The sequence below is a fragment of the Amphiprion ocellaris genome, chromosome 9 (genome assembly GCF_022539595.1).
Source record: "Amphiprion ocellaris isolate individual 3 ecotype Okinawa chromosome 9, ASM2253959v1, whole genome shotgun sequence".
NCBI classification, from domain to species: domain Eukaryota; kingdom Metazoa; phylum Chordata; class Actinopteri; family Pomacentridae; genus Amphiprion; species Amphiprion ocellaris.
In genome coordinates, this window is record NC_072774.1 from 21,559,968 (window position 1) to 21,581,455 (window position 21,488).

A 21,488-nucleotide genomic window follows, 5' to 3' on the forward strand; every position below is an offset into this window, starting at 1 on the left:
AATTTTTTTTTCAAAAAAGGTAAAATAGAGAAATAGAGAGAGGGAAAGATATTGAAGCTTATTTAGATTAAGCTGAAGATTCAAATTTGTTCTTTACTGAAGTATTTCCAAAAATACCGCACATTTCATTAAATATTGTTGAACTGAGTTTTTTAAGAATTTTGGTGGCTGTTACATGCAAGGAGCCCATGAGGGAAACTGTCATAAACTAGGTCACACAACAAATACTTTGGCTACAAGGAAGTTGTGAGAGACAAGCTCACAGAAAATACAAGTTGTGCAAAAATTTGAAGCTTTTTATTGAATTCTTTAAGCATGCCACTACAGTGTGAATTGAATAATGATACAAGTACCTGTCCTTCACGTAAGTCATAAGAGATGAGTCTCATCTGAACAGGAGCAGTGCCAATGTGTGCCGACGGTGGGGCTATAGTTACAGATGCTCTGTGGTTGGCCGCCAGGGGAAGGTCAAAGGGCACAGAGGGCACAGAAAGAGCTCGGTTCACCTTAACTTGAGTGGAAGTCATACTGGCAAGACTCTGGAGAAAAAAAGATGCACAGAGAGAAAAAACTGAAACTGAGACTGGACGGGAAAGAAGAGTGTGCAAGTTCCAGAGCCAGTCAGGTCACTGGAGAGAAAGAGAAGCTGGATGAATAAATCATGAAGCCCATTGAATAAATTGAATTCTACTCAATTATTTCTAATAGCCTGTAGGCTAAAATGCATAATGACGGAAAGGTATTTTTACCTGAGGAAAGCAAAATATCCTTGATACATCTTTAAAATGAAACAGGGCAGTGCACATATTTGTGGGCATAGGTTAACAACAAAAGCACTAATAGATTACACACGTGTAAGAGCGTGTGTGTCTTTGCGTAACAAGATGCAACAACAGTCGACTCACCGACAGAACCTCAGTCTCAGTGACGTTCCAGAAAGTCTTCCAGAAATGGACATCCAAGTTCTGGGTAATGCGATCATATTCTGCCCCTCTCAACTCTGGGTCGATGGCATACTTCCCTGAGTTAAATAGAGAGCTGGCTGCTACACCTGGGAACGTGAGGAAGGTGAACATAATGAGGAAGGTATATAAGGGAAAGGAGATCCCAGAGACAGAGTAATGCAAGAAAGAAATTGAAGTAGCATTAAAAAAATAAGAGTAATGAGTATGCTTAGTGAGGAGGTGAAAAGGAAATAAAAGAGTAATCGACAAAGAAAAAAAACTGGAAATGATGGGTATGAGAATAACGATTTCACAAAGATAGAGACAGTGCAAGAAGGAATGGACAATAAAGCTGTAGTAACTGGACCATAGCTCACAAAACAACAGAATAAGAAAACAAACTCACACAGAAAGCAAAAGAAAGAAGATGAAAGGATGGAAGAAAAGAAAGACAGATGGTGAAGAGTGGAAATTTGTGCTGTACCATGACTAATCTGTGGGATTTAGTTATAACTGAGACCCATCGTTAAAGTCAACATGGCAAACTGTCTGTTACTTATTCATAGCTCTTTGTTTTGTTTTTGCCACATGAATATTTCAGATCTTCTGTGGCATGCCATGTTAAATCACTGACATCTCACGGTATTATAATTCTACCCTGTTTTCAAAGTTATGTTTACTATCTATAGACTGCTGCACACTCTGATGCCATGAATCTCTCTCAAACCCTTTCCAGAAATGCACCACACTAATTTGATAGCAACTAAATGTGTTGAGGTCATGTCTGAATGCTCACCCTGGTCACGTTTCCGTGAATATCGCACCAGCAATCTTACTAAGTCACACGTATTCACATTTTGTGTCAATTTCAACATGGCACAAGTCTGAAATGCACCGTCACATGAACGAATAGGTGTGCATAACAAACGGTACCTGTAGTTGCAGGAGTTGAATTAGGTAAGGCTTTTTCTATATTTTAGTACCAAAGTTCTTCTCAAAACGTCATAGTGTCTCTCACTGATTTTGCTGTACATTTTCAAATCTATTAGGCTACAAAATAAATTGTACATGTAAATAAACTCTACTGAGATGAAAACAAACACTACCAGCTTAGATTAGAGATATTCACCAAAAATGAATGCAGTTCAAGTTTTTTCACCCTATTACACACTAACAGGAGCTGATGTTTGTTGAGTTCAGCTTTATAGGACCATTTTCTCTAAGTTTATTCAATACCTACAGCATCAGATAGCAATAGGATCCACAAGAAAAACATGCACAGAGAACAACACTGGTCGGAACTTCATAAAATTCTTAGAATTACAAATTATCCCTGAGAGAACATTAGGAGAGCGGATCAGTCCAGGCAAAAACCCAACAGCATATCACACTGCGTAGTACTACTTGTCACATCAGGCAGGTGAGCTGTCACACATCAAATTGCAGTTTAGTTTGTTGCTTCTGGCTGCTGAGGACTACTTTCTATAATTACGAAACACTTGCACCATCAGACAGCAGCACTATCAATACGAGCATCTCTAAAGAGAGAGAGAGTTGTGTACATTAACTGAAGGAGCAACATTACTAAACTCATTAATTAGTTAAAATGATATATTATCCTGACACAGAGAAAGATTGATGAGGATCGAACAGCAAGTCCCACCGTGCACTTTTCTTCAACTCAGTCTGGTAAGTTGTCACAGTCACAGTTTATCAGCTGCAGTTAAAAATTTGGTTAAATCTTGGCTGTTCTGAGCTTTACAGTTTCAAGTTTAAGAATTCAGAAAGAAATTAGTTATTTGGACAATTTGGTAGGTTACTGTTAGTGAAAATTTAGTCTGTTGTTGCATTATTGTGCATTAGACATCACTTGGCACATTGCCTAATCATACGTGAATGACAAATGTGTGTACCGCAGCTCTCTACCGCTCTGTGAGTGGAATATCTGCATGAAGCCATGAAGGACATCAAGGAAAAGTCATGTACAGTATGTCTGAATGATAGAATGCCATCAGTTTAGCAGACTGATGAAGCCAGAAATGTTCTAGATCTAATTGCAGAAAAGGGCTATATAATTCAATCTCTAAACTAAAGTACAGACAAAGGCTAGCTACAGCAGCTTACAGTGATAAGTGCTAAAACATTTAGGATAATAGGAACTGTAGGAAAGAAGAAGCTTCTTCATATAGTCATAGAGCCTCTCAGTGCATTACAGAGGACTATGATGAAGGGGTGTAGGTTACTGAACACTCACCATATGGTGCAATACCTCCTGCCTCCACTGAGATGCAGCAGAGAGCACAAGAAACCATAAGAGTGAGATAATTCTTTTTTAAATGTTAAATATTTATGCATTCCTGTGTATGTGTGCACAGTACAAATGTGTATATGATGGGGAATGCTCTTCTATGTCTGCCTCTGTACATAACTGTGTGCATGTTCAAAACACTCTGAAATATAGAAGAAGCACACCAGCTAGCCCTCAAGATTCCAAAGGATGAAAGAGCATCTACAATCCAAACACACAACATCAAAAGGTACACAGTCAGGGGCCAAGGAGCAATGTAGAAGAGGCGTGGGGATGGGGGAGTACGATCTATGAATGAAAATGATTGCTGGATGATGAGAGGGTGCAGTTGCAGACAAGATGATGCTGACCTATTCCTGACTGATGGCGCCTGTAGTTTTCTCCAAAGGCCACAAGGCCGATAGCGATGGTTTGAAGGCAGGGTCGAATGGCTGGAGTGAACTGCAGTGAGGGATGCACAAACAAACAGAGAAATAATTTAGATTTTAAAACACTATCCATGGTGCATTTAAAAACAAGAATTATACTATGATTAAAACTGCAATCATTCAAACAGAGAAAGTGAAACAGATGGTAGGATTTCAGAGTATGAGAGGGGCATGTCACGTCAGAAATTAACAGAAAAGTGGTACAAGGTAGGTAGAACTCTTTTTAAGGTCAGTCCCTATATTCTAAAGCATGAGCATAGCAGCAAATACGTTTTTGACCAATAGAATACATGAGAATCCTGTGGGCTGCATTATTCTGCACATAAGCCATAATACAATGACAAGAATAAATAAATATTGAGGAGTTGCAAAACTGTAATATGGATCAATCTGTGAGTGACCTTTGCCAGAACAGTAGGTATGAGCACAGGGAGTGGCTTGTCTGAATGACAGAATTAATGAGTCTGAGGTTGCTTTTAATTAACCCTGTATTGCTGTGAGGTGTCGTATTACAAAAAATGAATATATCTTTAACCCCCTACCTATGACCACAAACTTTGTGTGAATTTCTTCTTCCCCGCATCCTGCCTAAAGTCCACAGTTTTAGAATATCAAACATGAGATAGCATCACTCCTTTCCATTTCACATATCACATATCACAACGCTACGTAGCTCATCTCACCTGAAAGCCCAGGCAACGGCCATAGAAGCACCCTTTGTGCATGGATGCGTATTCGCGGACAAAACTCTCGCTGAGGCCACTTTCATCGTGGAAAAAGAGGTTACCATGGCTGTTATCATGTAGCATGCGTTGAGCCAGGTAAAGCAGGGCACGCAGCTGGCACAGAGCGTTGCAGTACGCCTCCATCTCCCCCGCATTATGTGCTACTCTGAAGAAGATGCTGCGGCGGCTGGTTGTGATGTAGCGCCCCTTGTGGATGATATGAAGAAGGCAGCAGCGCACAACCTAGAAAACAGTCAAACAAATGTGTTAAAAATATCCCTACCAGCTTAACGTCTGCTTACTGACTTAAAAAGAAAGCTTGATTAATATATTAAGTAGTAAAGAACACAATCTTTAAAAATTATATTTGTTCTTGAAATAATTAAAATGCAATGCAAAGCCAATCACATTTCTTTCATTGCGCACTCATCACAGAGGCATGTCTTCTGGGTGCAAGTAAGTTGTAATTAAGATCAGTCTGCTAAGCTGGAGGGGGAAAAAGCTGTGTGTGATAGTATGCCTATATGCGAGCATGTGAAAAACTTGCTGCTTTACTATGGTGTTACGGATTAGTGAGAGTGGTACTGCAGGGATGAAAAGGATTAGAAATGTAGAAACTGAGAGGGTAGAAAACAGTCCAGTATTCATTTACTGCTAAACAAGACTCATTCAGTTGTGGTGGCAACTGAAGGTCATGATGTTTCATCACTAACAAGATGAAGTACAGTAGATACAGTAGTGGCAGATATTTGCAAGTTGGAGGAATTTAACCATACCAATTTGCAGCATAAAATCAATCTGTAAAACGAATGGACTGACCTTCAAACAAAGCAATATCAAAGCAAAGGAGCACATGTGAATAGTGTGACAAGAATGTACTGCCATATCAAGGCTTATTAATCTCCAAGAGGCACCAGGGATGAAATAAAAACACATCTAAGTCTCATACACACAAAAAGACCTTGAAAAACATCTCAGAGCTTACCTTGACCAGTGAGCGATAGCCATTAGCAGGTATGTGTGGGTCAAAATCAAAATGATGGTAAACAGCAGCAAAGCCAGAAATAACAGGTTCCAGACTGCGAGCATGCTCCTGGATCAGCTTCATGGCCTCCACCAGACGGCATGCTGCATCACCCTGCGACCCCTTGGCTCCTCCTGAGAAGAAAGCAGCATTTTCTTCGCACACGCTGTACACGGCCGCAAACACTGCCTTGGTGTCCATCACTGGGAGCAGTGCAAGAAAGGAGGAAGGCAGAGGATGAAACAAAGAAATTAGTTTATTTTGTGTTAGACTGCATGTATATAATAATCACACTGCATTAATGTGATTATTTATGTTTTTTAGGAGGGAAATTCTCCTTTTGCCCAGGCAAGCAACAGCTGATATAAAAATATGTATCAAAATACTCTGCACTTATCGTATTATTAAATACACCACCGTTTGATCACAAATTGTATTATCTAATCAGCAAAATCAAAAGGTATGGTATCATTAATTTCTGTAGGCATGAGAATTTGGATGCCAGATGATGTTTGATCTTTTTAGCATAAAAAGAAGCACTAGGATCGCTATCCTGTACCACAAACATACAGTGCCTATAAAAATATTTCCCCCCTGTGGAAGTTTTTCCTTTCAATTGCTTTTCAACATTAAGTAGTGGTCCATTTAATTAGACTAGACAAGAATTCACAAAAAATAAAAATAAATCAACACAGGTGCAGTCAATTGGTGCTAGACGTCACACAATTATTGAAATAGAGATCATCTGCATGCAGTGAATGCATCTCAAGTAATAATGTGGTATAAAGACACATGTATCTGTAAGGTCCAGTCACTAGTAAATCAGTACTCCTGACTGTAAGAAAAGTCAATGGACCACTCTATTGACTCAGTGGAAAAATAGTTTTTTTGAAAAGCCAAAGTCTAGAAAATTTCAAAGTCACTCAATATCCGTCAGAGCACAGTTAAATCCATCAGTAACAAATGGAAGGAATAGGATGCCTGTGTGAATCTGCCTAGAGCGGGCTGTTCCCAACAACTGAGAGACTGTGCAAGAAAAATACTAGTAAGAGATGCTACTAACATAGATATGACTCCTCTGACTGAGTGCAAGCTTCAGTGGCTGAGACGGGAGAAACTGTGCATACACCAACTGCTTTACGCAAGCTCTACGGGAGAGTGGCAAATAGACAGCCACTATTCACAGCGAAAATTAAATCTAGACTAGAGTTCACCACAAGACGTGGAAGAATCTGAAGCCAACTGGACAAAGGTTCCTTGGTCTAAAGAGACCAAAATTTAGCTTTTGGCTATCAAACTACACGCACATCATCATAAACATACAATCACTACCATGAAGCATGGTGGTGGTAGCATTGTGACATGAGGCTGCAATTTGGCAGCAGGCCCTGGATGGCTTGCAAAGGTTGAGGGTGACCTGAATGCAGTAAAGAATAGGGAAATCCTGGATGACAACCTGGTGAAGTCTTTTATAGAACCGTGATTTAGAAGAAGTTTGGTTTTCTAGGGAGACAATGAACCAGAGTAGCCAATTCCACATAGAAATGGTTAAAAAACAACAAGGATGTTTTGGAGTGGCTGAGTCAGAGCCCAGACCTAAGTTGACTGAGAATTTGTGGCTGGACTTGGCAGAGCTTGAGCAATTTTTTCTAATCAGCATTAAGTAACAGTACAAAGTGGGACATTATTGATAACGGGTATTTCAGAATTACTGTTTACAATAAATGTCTGTGCTAAATTATCAATAGTTAAATTATGCTTATCTAATGAACTGAAAAATCACATTAGTCACTCCAAAAATGAGTGCCCACCCTCACACATTTGCTGGTAAGATATCAACTACAATAAGCATTTAAAATTTTTTAAAGAACATACAGAAATACAAACAAAAAGTAGATTCTTGTAAATCCCCAAAGCAACAAACATGCTTTAGACAGACCCAAATTGAAACCAAAATACTAAAATTCTTTGCCTTTTAATAAAGTTGAAATCAGTGCGTTACTCGTTCCATTATTCTGTTACATGTCCCACCCAATTGTTTTAGTCACAGGTCAAATGATTCTAATTACTCAGAAAACGAATCCATATGTATGTGTGTGATGTTGCACTCAATCCTTTGGTGAATGTCCCATTGAATCCAGAAGCCACTCCTTGGCCTTGGGAAATACAAACAGACTACAACAAATCCGCATAGTACAACTAAATGAACAGGCAACACAGAACAGTATTTCAATACAGAGTCAGGTTCTACTCATGCAAGAACTAATTCAGCTTCAGGTTTAATTTCAAATTGATTCAACTAGGTAAGATGAATATCTGTTTGTACCATGATTTACAGAGAAATGTAAACATAGATTTCACATTGTGCTACTCAAATGGCACTGGGCAATAAATTAATTCCAAGAAGTCCAAGTATCTCTCTCTGAACTTGAGATCAAGACTTCGATATATGATTTCGGGTGCCACTTTTTAGATGTGAGTCAATGGCAGGAAATTAGGGCTGGGTCTATCACGATAAAATGTTTCATTTCAGTCAATATCAATAAGCAATGTAAACTTTTAAATTACCATTTTTTTTTAATGAAGGTCGGGAGAAAGAAGTTAATTTTGAATTGTGGCACTTTACACTATTGAGGAATGCAGTTTATAATTTTGATGTTAACACAACAATGAAAAACATAAGAAATTACATAAACAAAAATCAATTATGACAAAGGAAGGCTCCCACCTCACTACACATTAAATAAAGAAAGTAAATAAAACCCTGAGGAGCACAGAGGGCAAACAGGGAAAAGTCGCCACACCGCACTCAGCTTAAGTTTCTCAGCGGTTGACTTGGACTGGGTCTCACCAGATGTGAACCCTGCACTAGCCTCCAAGTCTACTCCAACATAAAGTCTGTAAGCCATTTGAAACAGGCCACCAGTAGCGTGCTGTTTAGGTGGAGGTGGTGGGGGGGGGCAGGATCGTAAGTGTTTTTAACCACAAAGCCCGTCTTGAGAAAGGCAACCACCTGTCCCTGCCAGTTGCAGTCTCTCCTAAGTGAGGTCTATGGGTGCAGATGGAAATGGGAACAGGCCCGGGCGGCCACGGACTAGTGTACCTCAGGAGACTGATGGCTTCCAGAAGATCCACGGAAGCCATCAGATAGAGGAACAAGATAGTGAAGTGGCTCCATTATGAAGGATTATGATCAATGGAGCACTATTGAGGCTTATTTATGCAACCAAACTTTGCATTATCAGTAGCAGCTTTCATGGCATTGAATTCATATCAGTGAAACTACTGAACATTCTATCGTACAATTTTCTTACTGTTACTGATGAAGTCTCTATTACCAGTGCGAATTGTCCACTTTGTTTTATCGCCCATGCCTACAAGAAATTTCCTTTGGTTCTGTGATAACGTTGCCTTTAAAAGTAAATGTTTACAACATGACTGGACTGTAAAACACTATAGAAATAAAGCGGGATACATTTTTGGGTGGATGCTTTTCAGGATCTCAAGGATACCTGAGAAATAGCAGGACCACATCACAAAGTCAAAGCATCTGTGTAACTAATCCTGATATGATATGTAAACATTAATCATACAAATTCATTATAAAGATCGATGAAGAAAGCCAATCGTACAACTCAAAGATACTTCAACAGGAAACAACAAATACACATAGAGAATTCTGAGATTGTTGCTCCATCTCAGGATTGGGCCAAGAATTTGTGGATTACACAAATAGTGAATGTTCAGAATCTGACAGCCTAGGAGGCAGTTACTTAATGTTCGACAATGCATTTATTATGGCAGCATAAAACTGGAAACACCAAGAGACACAAAAAGAACATTTATAAAAATACTTCATCAGTCTGCATGAACACATTCACAGCAGTGTTGCCTTGGTGGATACACTGACTGGTCCCATCAAGCAAATGTCATGCTTTAGCAGTGGGCAAACAGCCAAAATTAAGATCACATTGCTTAATTAGGACAGGGGATACAACTCTCTGATCTGAGCAAGCCAACAGACCAAATGTTGACACGTTAAGCTAGACCTGAACTTTACGAACTCGTGGATCAGCACAAGCTGCTCTGACACTTGCTTAATGTCAATGTAGCCCTTAGACATTACATCCCTATCTGCAGGGAGCATGTCATATGCAAATACTATGTAAATGAGCACCATTAGGTGGACAAAAATGCCATGGTCCAGTGCAGTCTTCACCTTTACTTGACACTAGACAATACCTCAAGCAGACAAACTATAAAAGGTGACTTTATACTAAAGCCCCGACAGCTGTCAAAATACTATCAAAAACATGGCTCACCTATTGGCCTAACCACCTCTGCCTTTTGTGTATCTACAAATGCTCTAGGTCACCTCTAAGTCAGCAATGAGCAACGTGTTTCAACATCATCCCTTTATGTTTTACTGAAACAAGTGTCAACTGTAAGCCCACAGTAACAGTTCAGCTGTACCTGGTCTTTCCACATTAAAGATGGATGAGTATAGGCATTAATAAGTCATGTACAACAAAAAGAAAAAAGAAAACAGTAACATTACAGGCATATAATGACTCCTGTGGGGCCTACAGATAGAGTGAATTAAATGTTTGCATAAAACCACCCACACCATACGATTGATGACATAGAAAAACTATTGATAAAGTGGAAGAAAAGAAAGGTAAGTTTTTTTTTTTTTTTTACCAGTATCTGAGTTCAAGGCTCTGTCCATGTCTGTCTCCTCTCTTCCACGAAAGCAATGAGAGCATGGAGAAAAACAAAGAGAGGATGAGAGAGAGAAAGCGAGGAGTGGAACAGAGGAAAGATACAGGGCTTTCCGAGTGGTTCTTTAGTCTCTCTGCTTCTGTTGTCCTCTCGTCTTTATATTGCGTCTCTTCAACTCTCAGTGCCTGTATGTGAGCCGGTCACAACCAACTCTCCTTACAAGCAATGTGTTGCTCTGTCCTTTTTCTTCAGTGCTGGCCCCTCCCATCTGTCTTTTAAAAAGGGTAGGGACACTAAACACAACCCTGGCCCAGTTCTCTCTGTGACAGGGATCTATTTGCCATTGGTTGTGAGCTTGCAACTCCCTGTGACCTTCAACTTATTTGGCAACTTATTTGGATACTATCATAAGGTTATGAGAAGATAATGTTTCAATTATTCAAATTTAATATACATTCTTTTTTAATTATTTTTATTTAATTCTTTTGCTTAATAAGGTCAGAAAACAAATGTAAACAAATAGCTATAAAAATCACCTATTATCAATCTACATATTGAGTATAAGTAGATAAATTTGGCTTTTTTTTTTAAACCAAATGTACTTCTTATGAAAGCTCAAAAAGACACCTTAAATCTTCTTACTCTCTTACCCTAGCCAACACTGTAGAACTAGAAGTATGTGTTCAAATTGCTCTACAAGTGACAATAACAAACAAAAAACAGAGTATCTTCACATACTGCTAGACCCAGAAAATATTTGGAAAATTGACTAGACATTTACTAAATTATCAAAAGTGTGTGATTAAACTTTCCATCACTAACCACTATGTTTACATTATTTCAGACAACCTCCATCTATGTCCATAATGTGCATGTACTGCATTTTCCATATCAAGACTTTTAAACGATGAACTGCGTTAATGAAGTACCTTTGAACGTATGTTTGTGCTCATTTATGCAGTAGAAATGTGCAGTGTGTTCCAACTCTATGGAAATACTGATGGTCAGTAATGAACATGGAGCATGATCAACACGTGAAAAGCTAAAACCAGATGGTGAATATGTCATTTGGAGAATATTTTTCCTGGGAAAAATATGACCTCAGATTTGACTTTTTGACTGGTAACACGGACGACAGGCCCCATAACTCTATGAATGGGCCCGTGACCCCTCACCCACTTAGAATTACAGAGATACACAAACACACAAAGGAACACTGACACACCATTAAGGCGTTGTTGAGAAATTTTGCTGTTTTTGTTATTGTTCTTGTTGTTATTCATGACTCTCAGAGGGCTTTAACTTGACATGGTTTCTGACAAGAGCGTTCTAGTTTTAGCAAAACATTAGATGCTTCAGAGTCCAGGTTGGTTCATAGCTTATTATTAATGCAACACTGACTCTCTTCATCCTTACATGCTCTCTGGGGTTCCTATCACTTTTCACCATAATGGCAAGTAAATATACATTGTAACCTCTATACAAAGAGACAGAAACTAGGACTTGTTCTTTTGCCTGGAAAAAAACATTCTTGTTTACATCTGTGGCTAAAAATTACAGCTGGTTCCTTCCACTCACAAAACTTACAGGAGTCGCACTATAATGGAGATGTTTTTTAATGTCAATATGATTAAGTGTGCTGATCCTGTCTACATCATTTCTAACCCATAGATCTTTTTGTTTCCCCTGTCAAGCCTATAATGACTCAATGTGTCTATTGAGTAGAAATGTTAAGCCAAGGTGAAATAAGTCCAAAGACATGAAAACACAGTGGCCGTTCTATAAACTGGAACTTGTCATCACTGCACAATGTCCTCATCTATCTATGCAAGAACAAATTTGCAACATGCGTTGCAAAATTTAACCACTTGTGTTTTTATGTTTTCTTTCTATAAGGTACACTACCGTTCAAAAGTTTGAGGTCACTTAGAAATGTCCTTAATTTTTAAAGAAAATATGATTTTTTTAAAAATGCAGGTAACATTAATCAGACATACAGTCTAGACATTGTTAAAGTGGTAAATGATTATTCTAGCTGGAAACGGCTGATTTTTAATGGAATATCTACATAGGGGTACAGAGGAACATTTCCAGCAACCATCACTCCTGTGTTCTAATGCTACATTGTGTTAGCTAATGGTGTTGAAAGGCTCATTGATGATTAGAAAACCCTTGTGCAATTATGTTAGCACATGAGTAAAAGTGTGAGTTTGAAATTGTCTGGATAACCGCAACCTTTTGAACAGTAGTGTATATGGTGCATTTTTTTTATAAACTCTTGCAGATATCTGATACTCAAGTGATATCACATCTATTGGAACCATGTTTAAGAAAACAGAAAACTTTGAGCAGAACACGGGCAAGAGGAAGACCCTCTCCCAGACAGAGTACCTTTACACACAAGGCCAAACGCAACAACAGGAAACTAGCAACAATGAGCCTCCACTTCCCTTCCACATAAAGGGCTCACTCCAGTTGTATAACACGATGCCTAACATGGAAAAGAAAATTATAAATCCCATAGACAGATCTGATGAAAACTGAACATGATAGAAACCATACCTAACAAGTAAGATTAGGTTTAAAGAAACTCCTCGAATAAATCTAATAAACACATCATTTATAAACAGGCAATTCAAAGTATTTTATTAGCATTGCAAAGACAGTTAAAAATTAAATAGTAGTGTTTTGACAGAAGTAGCTGGTTGGAAATGGATGGATTGTTCCAGGAGAACACAGCTAAACACTGACTCTGTGAGTGTATTAAATGCCAACAGTTGATTCACTGTTCCCGAAGGAGGTATCATATTAGGACTGCCCCATATTTCGCAAGCTGTCCGTTCGTCACCATGTGTCAGCCTGCTCTCATGTCACACTGGCAGAATTAATAACGGCGTCACCACCAATTCGCTTAATCGATTTATGCACAGTGCAGTACAACCAGTGGCCCCATCCCTCCCATGTCTGACACTCGCAGCATAATCTCATTAATCTAGGCCCCCTCCCCTATCCGTTATGTTAGCAGTACCTGCTCAGGTGGGTCCTGTCAGTGTCAGAGGTGGAGACTAAGGGCACAGAAAGTGAAAAGTAAATGCAAATGCATGTAGGTGTGATGCTAGTTAAAGTCTACTACGGAAATGACTACCGCTGCAACTAGGCAACTAACGATAAATAGGTCGCAGCTATGACTGAGGGATGCTCCTGAGTTACCAGTGACAGAGCTTGACAGGACGTTTCTTTCGGAAGCACTTTATGACACTATGTTAATACATTTCCACAATACCCACTTTATATGTCATTTAACAATTAGTAGAACTAAGCTATCGAGACAAACATCGCGGCGGTTATTCAAGGACAGCTAATGTAACCTAGCTGCTAACGCACGACAGCGGGAGGAAACGGAGTGTAAAGAGGCGAGTTATTAAAGGGGAAAGCACCAGGGGGCGAGGTTGACACGGCACAGAAAAACTCACCCACTGGACCCTCTTTGTGTTTGGACGAGCGTCTTCCATTCACACCTTTCTCCAATCTACTATTCGCACCACCCTTCTTGCCCGACGCCATCTTCGCCCACTCTGTTTACGTACCGCCTCTCTCATCTATCCTACATACCTACCTGGGAACCCCGAAGCTCCGCCCATGCCAAAATGGCAGCCAATGAAAGACTGCTGTCGCGGTCCTTTAGCCAATCACGACACTCAACAGTTGAAGGACCCGCCCTGTTTACTTGGCTGGAAAACTTGGTTTAGAAAACGTGAATCCTTACTCCATTCATACAGATTACAGAACCGACAATTTACAGAGGAATTTGTTGAATTTTTTACACTCTTTATTCTTCCAGCAGTTACAGAAACGTTAGAAAGCAGGTAATTGTCATTAGTCGTACAGTATAATGCAAGAAGTTCATTTTATAGAGGTTTATATAAACATTAAAGAAGCTGATAATGATCTCACCACAAGGGTCACTCTGAAGCTAAGGAGCTCTTAATCTGTACACAAATTCCTCAACAACTGGCATTTCTTGAGTAATTTTCAGCCTGTTAACCATCTGATGAACGTTTCATATTCTGTTTCCTTAAATTTGGCAATTTAATGTCAAGGAAAATATTACATAGACAACACACGCGCAGCTGTTTTTAAATGAATAAAATGAAATGAATAAAATGAGTGGAAGGGCTCCTTGGACTTATGTGACCTAAAATCCTGTTAACAGCCGTAATTATGTAGTAAGATGGCTGTTTGAATCTTAAATGATTGTACAGGGTTAAGCAATACGTTTCAGATGCTAAAAAAAAAGAATAATCACATTTCGCAATTTTCTCCACTTCTTTTCATGGTTTCTCGAGCTGGACGTCATCCCCTGCTTCCATAATGTTGGCCACATCCTGGTATGGACCCTGTGCCTGGGAGCGTTCAATCTGATCATATGTTGCACAACAATCATCCAGATTCAGCCCCTGATTGTGAGATAAAGAATAAGGAAATCAAGAAAACACAAAATCCATGGAATACATTCATAATAATCATTGATTAGAGACATAAGACAATATGTTCTTTCATATCTTTGTTCCTCCTTTCAACAAAATAGTTTGCTTGTCATGAGTTTGAGTCGTAAGAAAGATGTTACTCATTTAATGTCAACCTGGTATATGTTTTCCTCTTCCTTCTTCATTTTCTTCTTCTCCAGTGTATGTAGCGTCTTTGACTGTAAGGGGAGTAACATAAGTTGATAAATGGTGCAACTTCCCACTGGGGAAAATGCAGGACACACTATGAAAAATATACATTTGAGAAATGTGAATCAGTATGAGGTATGAACAACTGAAGTTGGACTGTTGTACATAATGCAGCCATTTGAGGTGTGTTGACAGGCCTTATTATGAAAGTTTGGAAATTTACTATGCTACTGGTCGGGCAGTTTGATGACAGATTAGTGCATAATAATGTGACATTCCAACCTTGAACAGAAGAGTAGCAGAAGGCACCAGCACACACATTAACAGTAGGATTCCCTCAGCTGTCAGGATCTTGTTTTTGGTGCTTTCCTTGAGGTCTATTGTCTTGTCCAGTGGCTCTAAGCATGCAGGAAGGGTGCAAAGGGGAAACAGGCTTAACAGCAGTTGCACATTTAGGTACGTGAATATAAATGCTTGTTGTTTTGGTAGCAAAAATGCACATTTAAAAGAACCTGGAGCACATAAAAAGAAGCAGACTAAATAATTACTCAATAGACTTACAGTGAGATTTGTTGCATGACTAAAGCGTTATGTAACTGTTCTATTTACTTTAAAAAAAAAGACTAATGTACAATTGATAGTATTGTTAGGTCAGGGTAATGGTGTTCTTGTAAACTAATGCAAGTTATTTCACACATAATCCCGAGTTCGGTGGTTTCACATTTCCAAATCTGCCATATGTATTTAATGAGATTATGATGCAAAATGGCATTTCAGTGACTAATGCCGTTACACATTAGTCACGTGTGACTGCAGCTTGAGGTAATTTTGGCACTATTTAAATGACTGGGCAGCAGCCTTCAATGAGGCCAACCTGATGATGTAAAGATTAACTAAGTTGCAATATACAAGAATGCTGTCAACTCAACTCTTGGATGGACTAATGTTAACAGGATTTATGGCTTATGAGGTGTAAGCAGTGTTTAAAGCTCACTTGACTCTATTACCATATGTTAAGCACACACATACAGACTGCAGTATCTGATTGGTTTGTGCTGCGCACACACACTCAGACTTACTGTAGACATGAAGGTAGGTGCCATGAGTGAAGAGTTGAGTGCTATTCAGATAACACTGGTACAGTCCAGAGTCATTCAGCTGGACTGATGTGAACTTTAGGGTGCCGCACGACGCATCATCCTCTGGAGAGTTTCCTTCAGTCACACGTTTCGAAAAAGTCATCCTTTCCAGACTGCGAGTGTTATTGGCAGATTTAACACGTCTGATCCAAATGAGGAGTTGTGACTGTCCTTCGTAGCAGCACTTCAAGTCAGCAGAGTCAGAGAGCGACACCCTTAAATAGGGTCTGTCTGGTTTTAAAAACACCTCACCCTGAGTAATACCTACAGTGGAAGAAGCAGCAATTATGACATGTTCTATGCATTTATCAGATTATTTGTGACTGCAAATATTGTCATAACACGACATAAAAAAGGCATACAGCATAAGGAAGTAAATGTTTAATAACAACAATAAAGAAAATGAGCTGTAGATTTACAGCATAATGAACCAAAACCAACAGAGGAAAAACTTCAACATGATAGCATGGCCATCTGTTCTTGACAGGAAATGTGGTTCACTGAAGCAGGCCTCAAAGGAGCTAAAAGTAAAATGCTATATAGAGTACATACATATACTTGACCGACATGTAGAAAGCCCTAATTTTCCCCAAACCCAGAATATAATTGCAACTCTTTAAATCTCTGAGCTATAATGAAAATAAATATAACATGTTCACCAAATTAACGTATTTCAGAAATTTTTGTGCTCAAAAACTGTAATTTTACTCACCTGCCAAAATGCAGAGGACGATGATTACAGCTATTCCCATTTTTTCCTACAAATGTTCAGTCCAAAAATGAAAACTGTTGAAATACTTCAAGTAAAATTCTACACTCAGTGACCCAGCTTTCTCTTTTGTAGTCACCCTGGTGTCTTGTTTTTCTCTGTCAGGATTTATGCTTGAATGAAAACGGGCCACCCCACATTTGCATAGGCACTGCATTTGAGCACATTTTAAAAATGCAAACAACATATTCAGTAGATAATTTCTTTTGGATGATATTTTATATTTTATGTCTTTTTATATATACACTGTACATTTTAAAACTGAGATAGAATAGTACTGATATATGGTCCACTGAATCAACATATATAGAGTACGATTTATAGCTGAGCTTTATCGTGATAGGCATCCACGGCAAGTCAAGCCCAGCTGTCCCTCAACAATTAGCTCATGAATTTGTATAAAACTGTAACTGATTGCTAACTAGAAAATGACCAAACAGGTAGTTATTTCCCCAGTTTATTTTTTTTTTTTTAAAAAAAGGAGAAAAAAAAAGAAAGAAGACTTAAAAAACAGAACGTACCAAAATTTTCCTTAGGTATACATCATTAAAGAACCTCTCACAGAATAAAAATTAAAACTCAAATACACAGTATAGTTCTTGCATATTCACTGTTTATAGATAGACAAAAAGGCAAATGCCAGTATGACAAGGAGCTTTTCTATGCAATGGACTGGCTGGCAGAGTCGGTAGAGGGCACAAATCTTGCTGATGTAATGGAAAGGGACAAAAAAAAAAAGGAAAAAAGATTGAGTATTCACACCAAATTAAGTCAACATACAACCACAGTCCTCAACTGTGAAAACACCTGATCAGAATCCTGGGATAATCTCTCATTGCTCATTAGACATTTGGTCAGTATGTCTCCCCAGTGAAAAACAGTCCACCAAACGAAACAACAGTGATTGTGTTTAACTTAAGAGCCCTTTATGAAGAAAACAACTTGATCATCAGAACAAGGCACCACTCTATAAATACATTTTCTATACATTTAGTAAATAGAATACATGAGGAAAAGTAGCTGAAGGAAAGAGATGGAGAAGTGCCTGTAGTAGTCATTCAGCCAGTGAAGCCTGAATGCATCACTGTACGCTGGCGGTAACTGGATTTCACCTGCTGACCACCACTGTTACACAGCTAAAAACCCCTGGTTGAGATAATCTCATTAAACGTATCCCATAGGTAAGCTTAATAGCCACAGCACAGGCCACGTTGACATTACAGGAATCGGTCATGGTTACAATATTTGCATAATTGTTAGACCAATTCATGCACAGACAAGTTACAGACAAGTCCTGTCTCTCACCAATACAGCAAATGCATAGTACATAATGACATAAGTTTCTTTGAAAAATAATGGGAAAAACTAATGAAAACCTTCCCAGACTGTTTAAGTGAAGCAAATTAAATACACAACATGTGATGTGAAACAAAAAAAAAGTACAGTAGGAAAAGATGATTATGCTATCACGTGAAGTGAGTTGTTAGCTAACAAGCTTAATAAAAATGTGGGGTCGGGGATTCATACTTTTATCGTTTTTTTTTCCTTCAAGCTAACATTCATGTAATTCATGCAGTTTTAAAGATAAAGACACGGGGAGAGATGGCAGTAATGTTCAAACACAAGCTTCTATAATTTTGCAAACTGTGACACTCCATTAGCTAGACTGAGTTAACCTACTGAGGTTCAGTAGGTTTAAAGGCAGCATTTGTTGTTGTGGCAACAACAATGAGAATGCATATCAGGAAGTGATCATGATTAGAGTGTTGGCAATAGCAACATTATTGGAACGAGGCAGCAGCTTTCTTTCCTCTAAACTTTTGACAGATGCTCTGTATCCTTTTCTGGCTTCATTTTCTTGTTGCCACACCCTGTTTTCTACAGAAGAATCAGGTCCCATTTGTTCAGCTAGGTACCAGAAATGTTAGCAGTGTTTGGTCTCCAGTCCTCTGTGCTGTGCAGTACAGTACAGTACAGTACAGCTTGCGGGAGTCACACCAGCTTTTAGTCAGTGACCCAAACAGATTCGAAGACAACGCTCTCATTCATTGGTTTGCTGTTGAGCGTCACTGAAATGCAGGCGAGAAATCTACAGATTCTGTCTGGATTTGGTCATATGACTTGATCAGTGCACCATTCCTTATCTTGGTATTTAATTTACATTCTCAGAAAGAAAAAAAAAACTAACTCTGTATTGTATCGACAACAACTGTTTCATTCATGTATGTGCTCCTAAAAACACTTTAAGCTGCAACAAGTTTGGGGAGAGGAAAAGCAGCTGCTGACTGTCAGCTGCACTACTGAGCCACCACTCCTGCATCAGCATTTTGTGACATGATACTATAAACATGAAGCATGTCATTAAAAAAATAATAATAAAAAAATCAGCTTGAATGAGGATCTAATGGTGCTTTACTTCGTCTTTGGTCCTGTGTGCACAGCCAGAGTTATGCTACTACTCTGAAGTTGTATCACAATACCGATAATTACAATCAACTGCTCAATAAAATGCAAACACAACTCAATTTTGATACAAATATTGCTAACAGGGAATAATAGATTTTTTTTTTTTTTTTTTTACTAATACACATATGTGTCCAATGTCATATAATACAATTTATTACCTCATCTCAAGTCTGTGTTTTGGATCAGGAGCTATGAACCATGCCAAGGGGAAGCTGCAGAAATGATGCTGGCATTTGTGAGCCCATCTGTTCTAAGCTGTGTGTGTTTGTAGATATGTGTGTGTGTGTGTGTGTGTGTGTATATGTCTGCTTGAGTACAGAGACTACAAATCCTAATGTCCTGTTTTCTACAGATCTCCTCATGATTTTCATGAGATTTCCAAGCTCAAGCTATCTAAACAAAAGCAACTTCCCATACCTACATGTCTCTTTTTCACTCTCCGCCTTCATCTATTTTACACATTCCAGGTTTGCTTTCTTTTGTCTTGTCCGACTCTCATACATTGCTCTTTCGTTTTGGTCCAGTGTTGTAACAGCTTTACTCGGATGAGGCAACTCACTGACCTGACAAGACTCAGAGGAATAAATAAAAGCGGTACATACAAACAAGTTTTAATTATTAACAATGTGACTACCTATAGTTTGACTACTTATAAATGTTTTATGTGACCTAATTACAGTAAGAACCCTCCAAACATACATGTCCTTAATTAAAAACTTTGTAACACACATACACACACTGTCTTGCATGCATCTTTTCAATAATGAGGGCTGTCTATATGAAGCCCAATTGTTCAAGAACTATACTGAAGAGAGTAAAAATTTAAAAAAATGCAAACAGTGTGTGGTCAACTTGTTTTGATCAGAAAAAAGTGCATCTCTGTTGTACTTTGGCATAGACTAGAAATAACATGATATATCAGCAGTAGTATTTCAATACATTATCTTATGCTACATTGGCCGTTTAAGGCTTTCTCCTATATTTTACATCTGTTCTTGGCATTGATATAAATTATTTCCCAGCCTGCATGTCTCTGGTGTGCGTATGTGTGTTACGGCAAATTGAAATCACTACATTTTGTTAGGCAGCATCTCTCTCACAGCAAAAATATTGCTTCATTTCTTGTGGCACTTCTCAGCAAAAACAGCCTCTCATTAAAAAAAAAAAAACAGGATGTCTCATTTTTTTTTCTTCTTCTTTGTATAACTATCAAGCATGCACGCAAAGAAACACTCACACATACATGTGTGCACACCTCCCATTTTCCATCACTGAACCACTCCACGGTGCTGAATACCCTCCCTTCTCTCAGACAGGCAGAAAACTTCCTTCTTGGCTGCAAACAGCCTCGATACAAACAAATAATGCAGTAACGGTCCAGGCAAGACGGATGACAGTTTAGGAATTTCCAGGAAAGCCTCTGACAGTCACTCAGTCCAAACCAAGACCAGGAAAAACCTAAACAGAAGATAAGGAAGAGTTTGTTGTTAAATAACAACAAAGAAAGATAATAAGTGGGATGATGAACGAGGTAACAAGTTCCAGACAGAACAGGGGATGCGTGCCCCACCCCTTCATCGTCTCTTTTCATGTTATTTTATTGTTGAGTATTTATTTCTATTTCAACATATTTACCTTAAGATTTTGTTGAATTTATAGTCCTGTTGTTTTATAGCGTTGATTTTTTCCATTAAAAATGCTTTACAGATAAAGTTCACTAATCACAATTATTACAGTTTTATTACACCAGTTTGTAGCTTCATATCGCTGACTCCCACTCAAAATGACTGAACCTGTTGCCCTCACCAGTAGTTTAAACAACATAAATACCTAATCGAGTCTTCTCACCTAGTGGCCAGCAGGGGGAGTGATGGTGTCTCACTGGAAATTACCCCGTTCCAGTGAGAACTCAGAAAGAGCCTCCTGCAGCCTGTGGTGCTCCTCTTCTACATTCTGCAACACACAAAATCAATATCACCTTAGGAATTGAGAACGTGCGCACACACACACGCACACGCACGCACGCACGCACACACGCACACACACACACACACACACACACACCTCCTCTTAACATCCTCTCTTCGTCTCCCTCGCTGTTTTTCTGACACATCCCATTGCAAGCGCTGGACATAATAGCCATTTTTACAGAAGTCCAATTTCACAAGGCAATTTTGAGCGAAGCAATAACAGCAGTGGTTAAATGGTTTTCTAGTCTCTAGTTTCTCTTTTGTGCCATTTGGCCCCATTTGTCCACCACTCCCTCCTTACTTAAGTTATCCTCGCT

General features: G+C 38.8%; 3 protein-coding genes across 16 annotated transcripts in view; all 3 read right to left on the reverse strand.

Moving 5' to 3' along the window:
• Nucleotides 1-13,756, reverse strand: part of lipeb (lipase, hormone-sensitive b) — a 28,075-nt gene extending 14,319 nt beyond the window's left edge. Inside the window, exons 1-9 of one of the 5 annotated variants that reach the window (XM_055013745.1) lie at nucleotides 13,625-13,735; nucleotides 13,180-13,216; nucleotides 10,131-10,171; nucleotides 5,391-5,632; nucleotides 4,364-4,648; nucleotides 3,603-3,693; nucleotides 3,199-3,225; nucleotides 906-1,051; nucleotides 354-539 (exon numbers count right to left, since the gene is read on the reverse strand). In XM_055013745.1, coding sequence (XP_054869720.1) covers nucleotides 354-539; nucleotides 906-1,051; nucleotides 3,199-3,225; nucleotides 3,603-3,693; nucleotides 4,364-4,648; nucleotides 5,391-5,632; nucleotides 10,131-10,171; nucleotides 13,180-13,216; nucleotides 13,625-13,715 — 1,146 coding nt within the window. In that variant the 5' untranslated portion in view covers nucleotides 13,716-13,735. Of the gene's footprint in view, nucleotides 1-353; nucleotides 540-905; nucleotides 1,052-3,198; nucleotides 3,226-3,602; nucleotides 3,694-4,363; nucleotides 4,649-5,390; nucleotides 5,633-10,130; nucleotides 10,172-13,179; nucleotides 13,217-13,624 lie in introns of all 5 variants that reach the window. The other 4 variants (XM_055013747.1, XM_035945164.2, XM_055013746.1 and 1 more) reach the window with 4 other exon arrangements.
• Nucleotides 13,757-13,974: 218 nt separating this feature from the next.
• cd79a (CD79a molecule, immunoglobulin-associated alpha) lies at nucleotides 13,975-17,142 on the reverse strand. Its single transcript, XM_023263735.3, has 5 exons — nucleotides 16,679-17,142; nucleotides 15,907-16,230; nucleotides 15,110-15,225; nucleotides 14,794-14,856; nucleotides 13,975-14,608 (listed from the first exon to the last, which is right to left on the reverse strand). The coding sequence occupies exons 1-5, from the start codon at nucleotides 16,716-16,718 to the stop codon at nucleotides 14,483-14,485; spliced, it is 669 nt and encodes a 222-aa protein (XP_023119503.2). The 5' UTR covers nucleotides 16,719-17,142; the 3' UTR covers nucleotides 13,975-14,482.
• Nucleotides 17,143-17,176: 34 nt separating this feature from the next.
• The window catches only part of arhgef1b (Rho guanine nucleotide exchange factor (GEF) 1b), a 42,708-nt gene continuing 38,396 nt past the window's right edge, over nucleotides 17,177-21,488 (reverse strand). For all 10 annotated transcript variants that reach the window (XM_035945158.2, XM_055013639.1, XM_035945157.2 and 7 more), the window contains 2 exons: nucleotides 21,050-21,154; nucleotides 17,177-20,659 (listed from right to left, as the gene is read on the reverse strand). In XM_035945158.2, coding sequence (XP_035801051.2) covers nucleotides 21,080-21,154 — 75 coding nt within the window. In that variant the 3' untranslated portion in view covers nucleotides 17,177-20,659; nucleotides 21,050-21,079. The remainder of the gene's footprint in view (nucleotides 20,660-21,049; nucleotides 21,155-21,488) is intronic.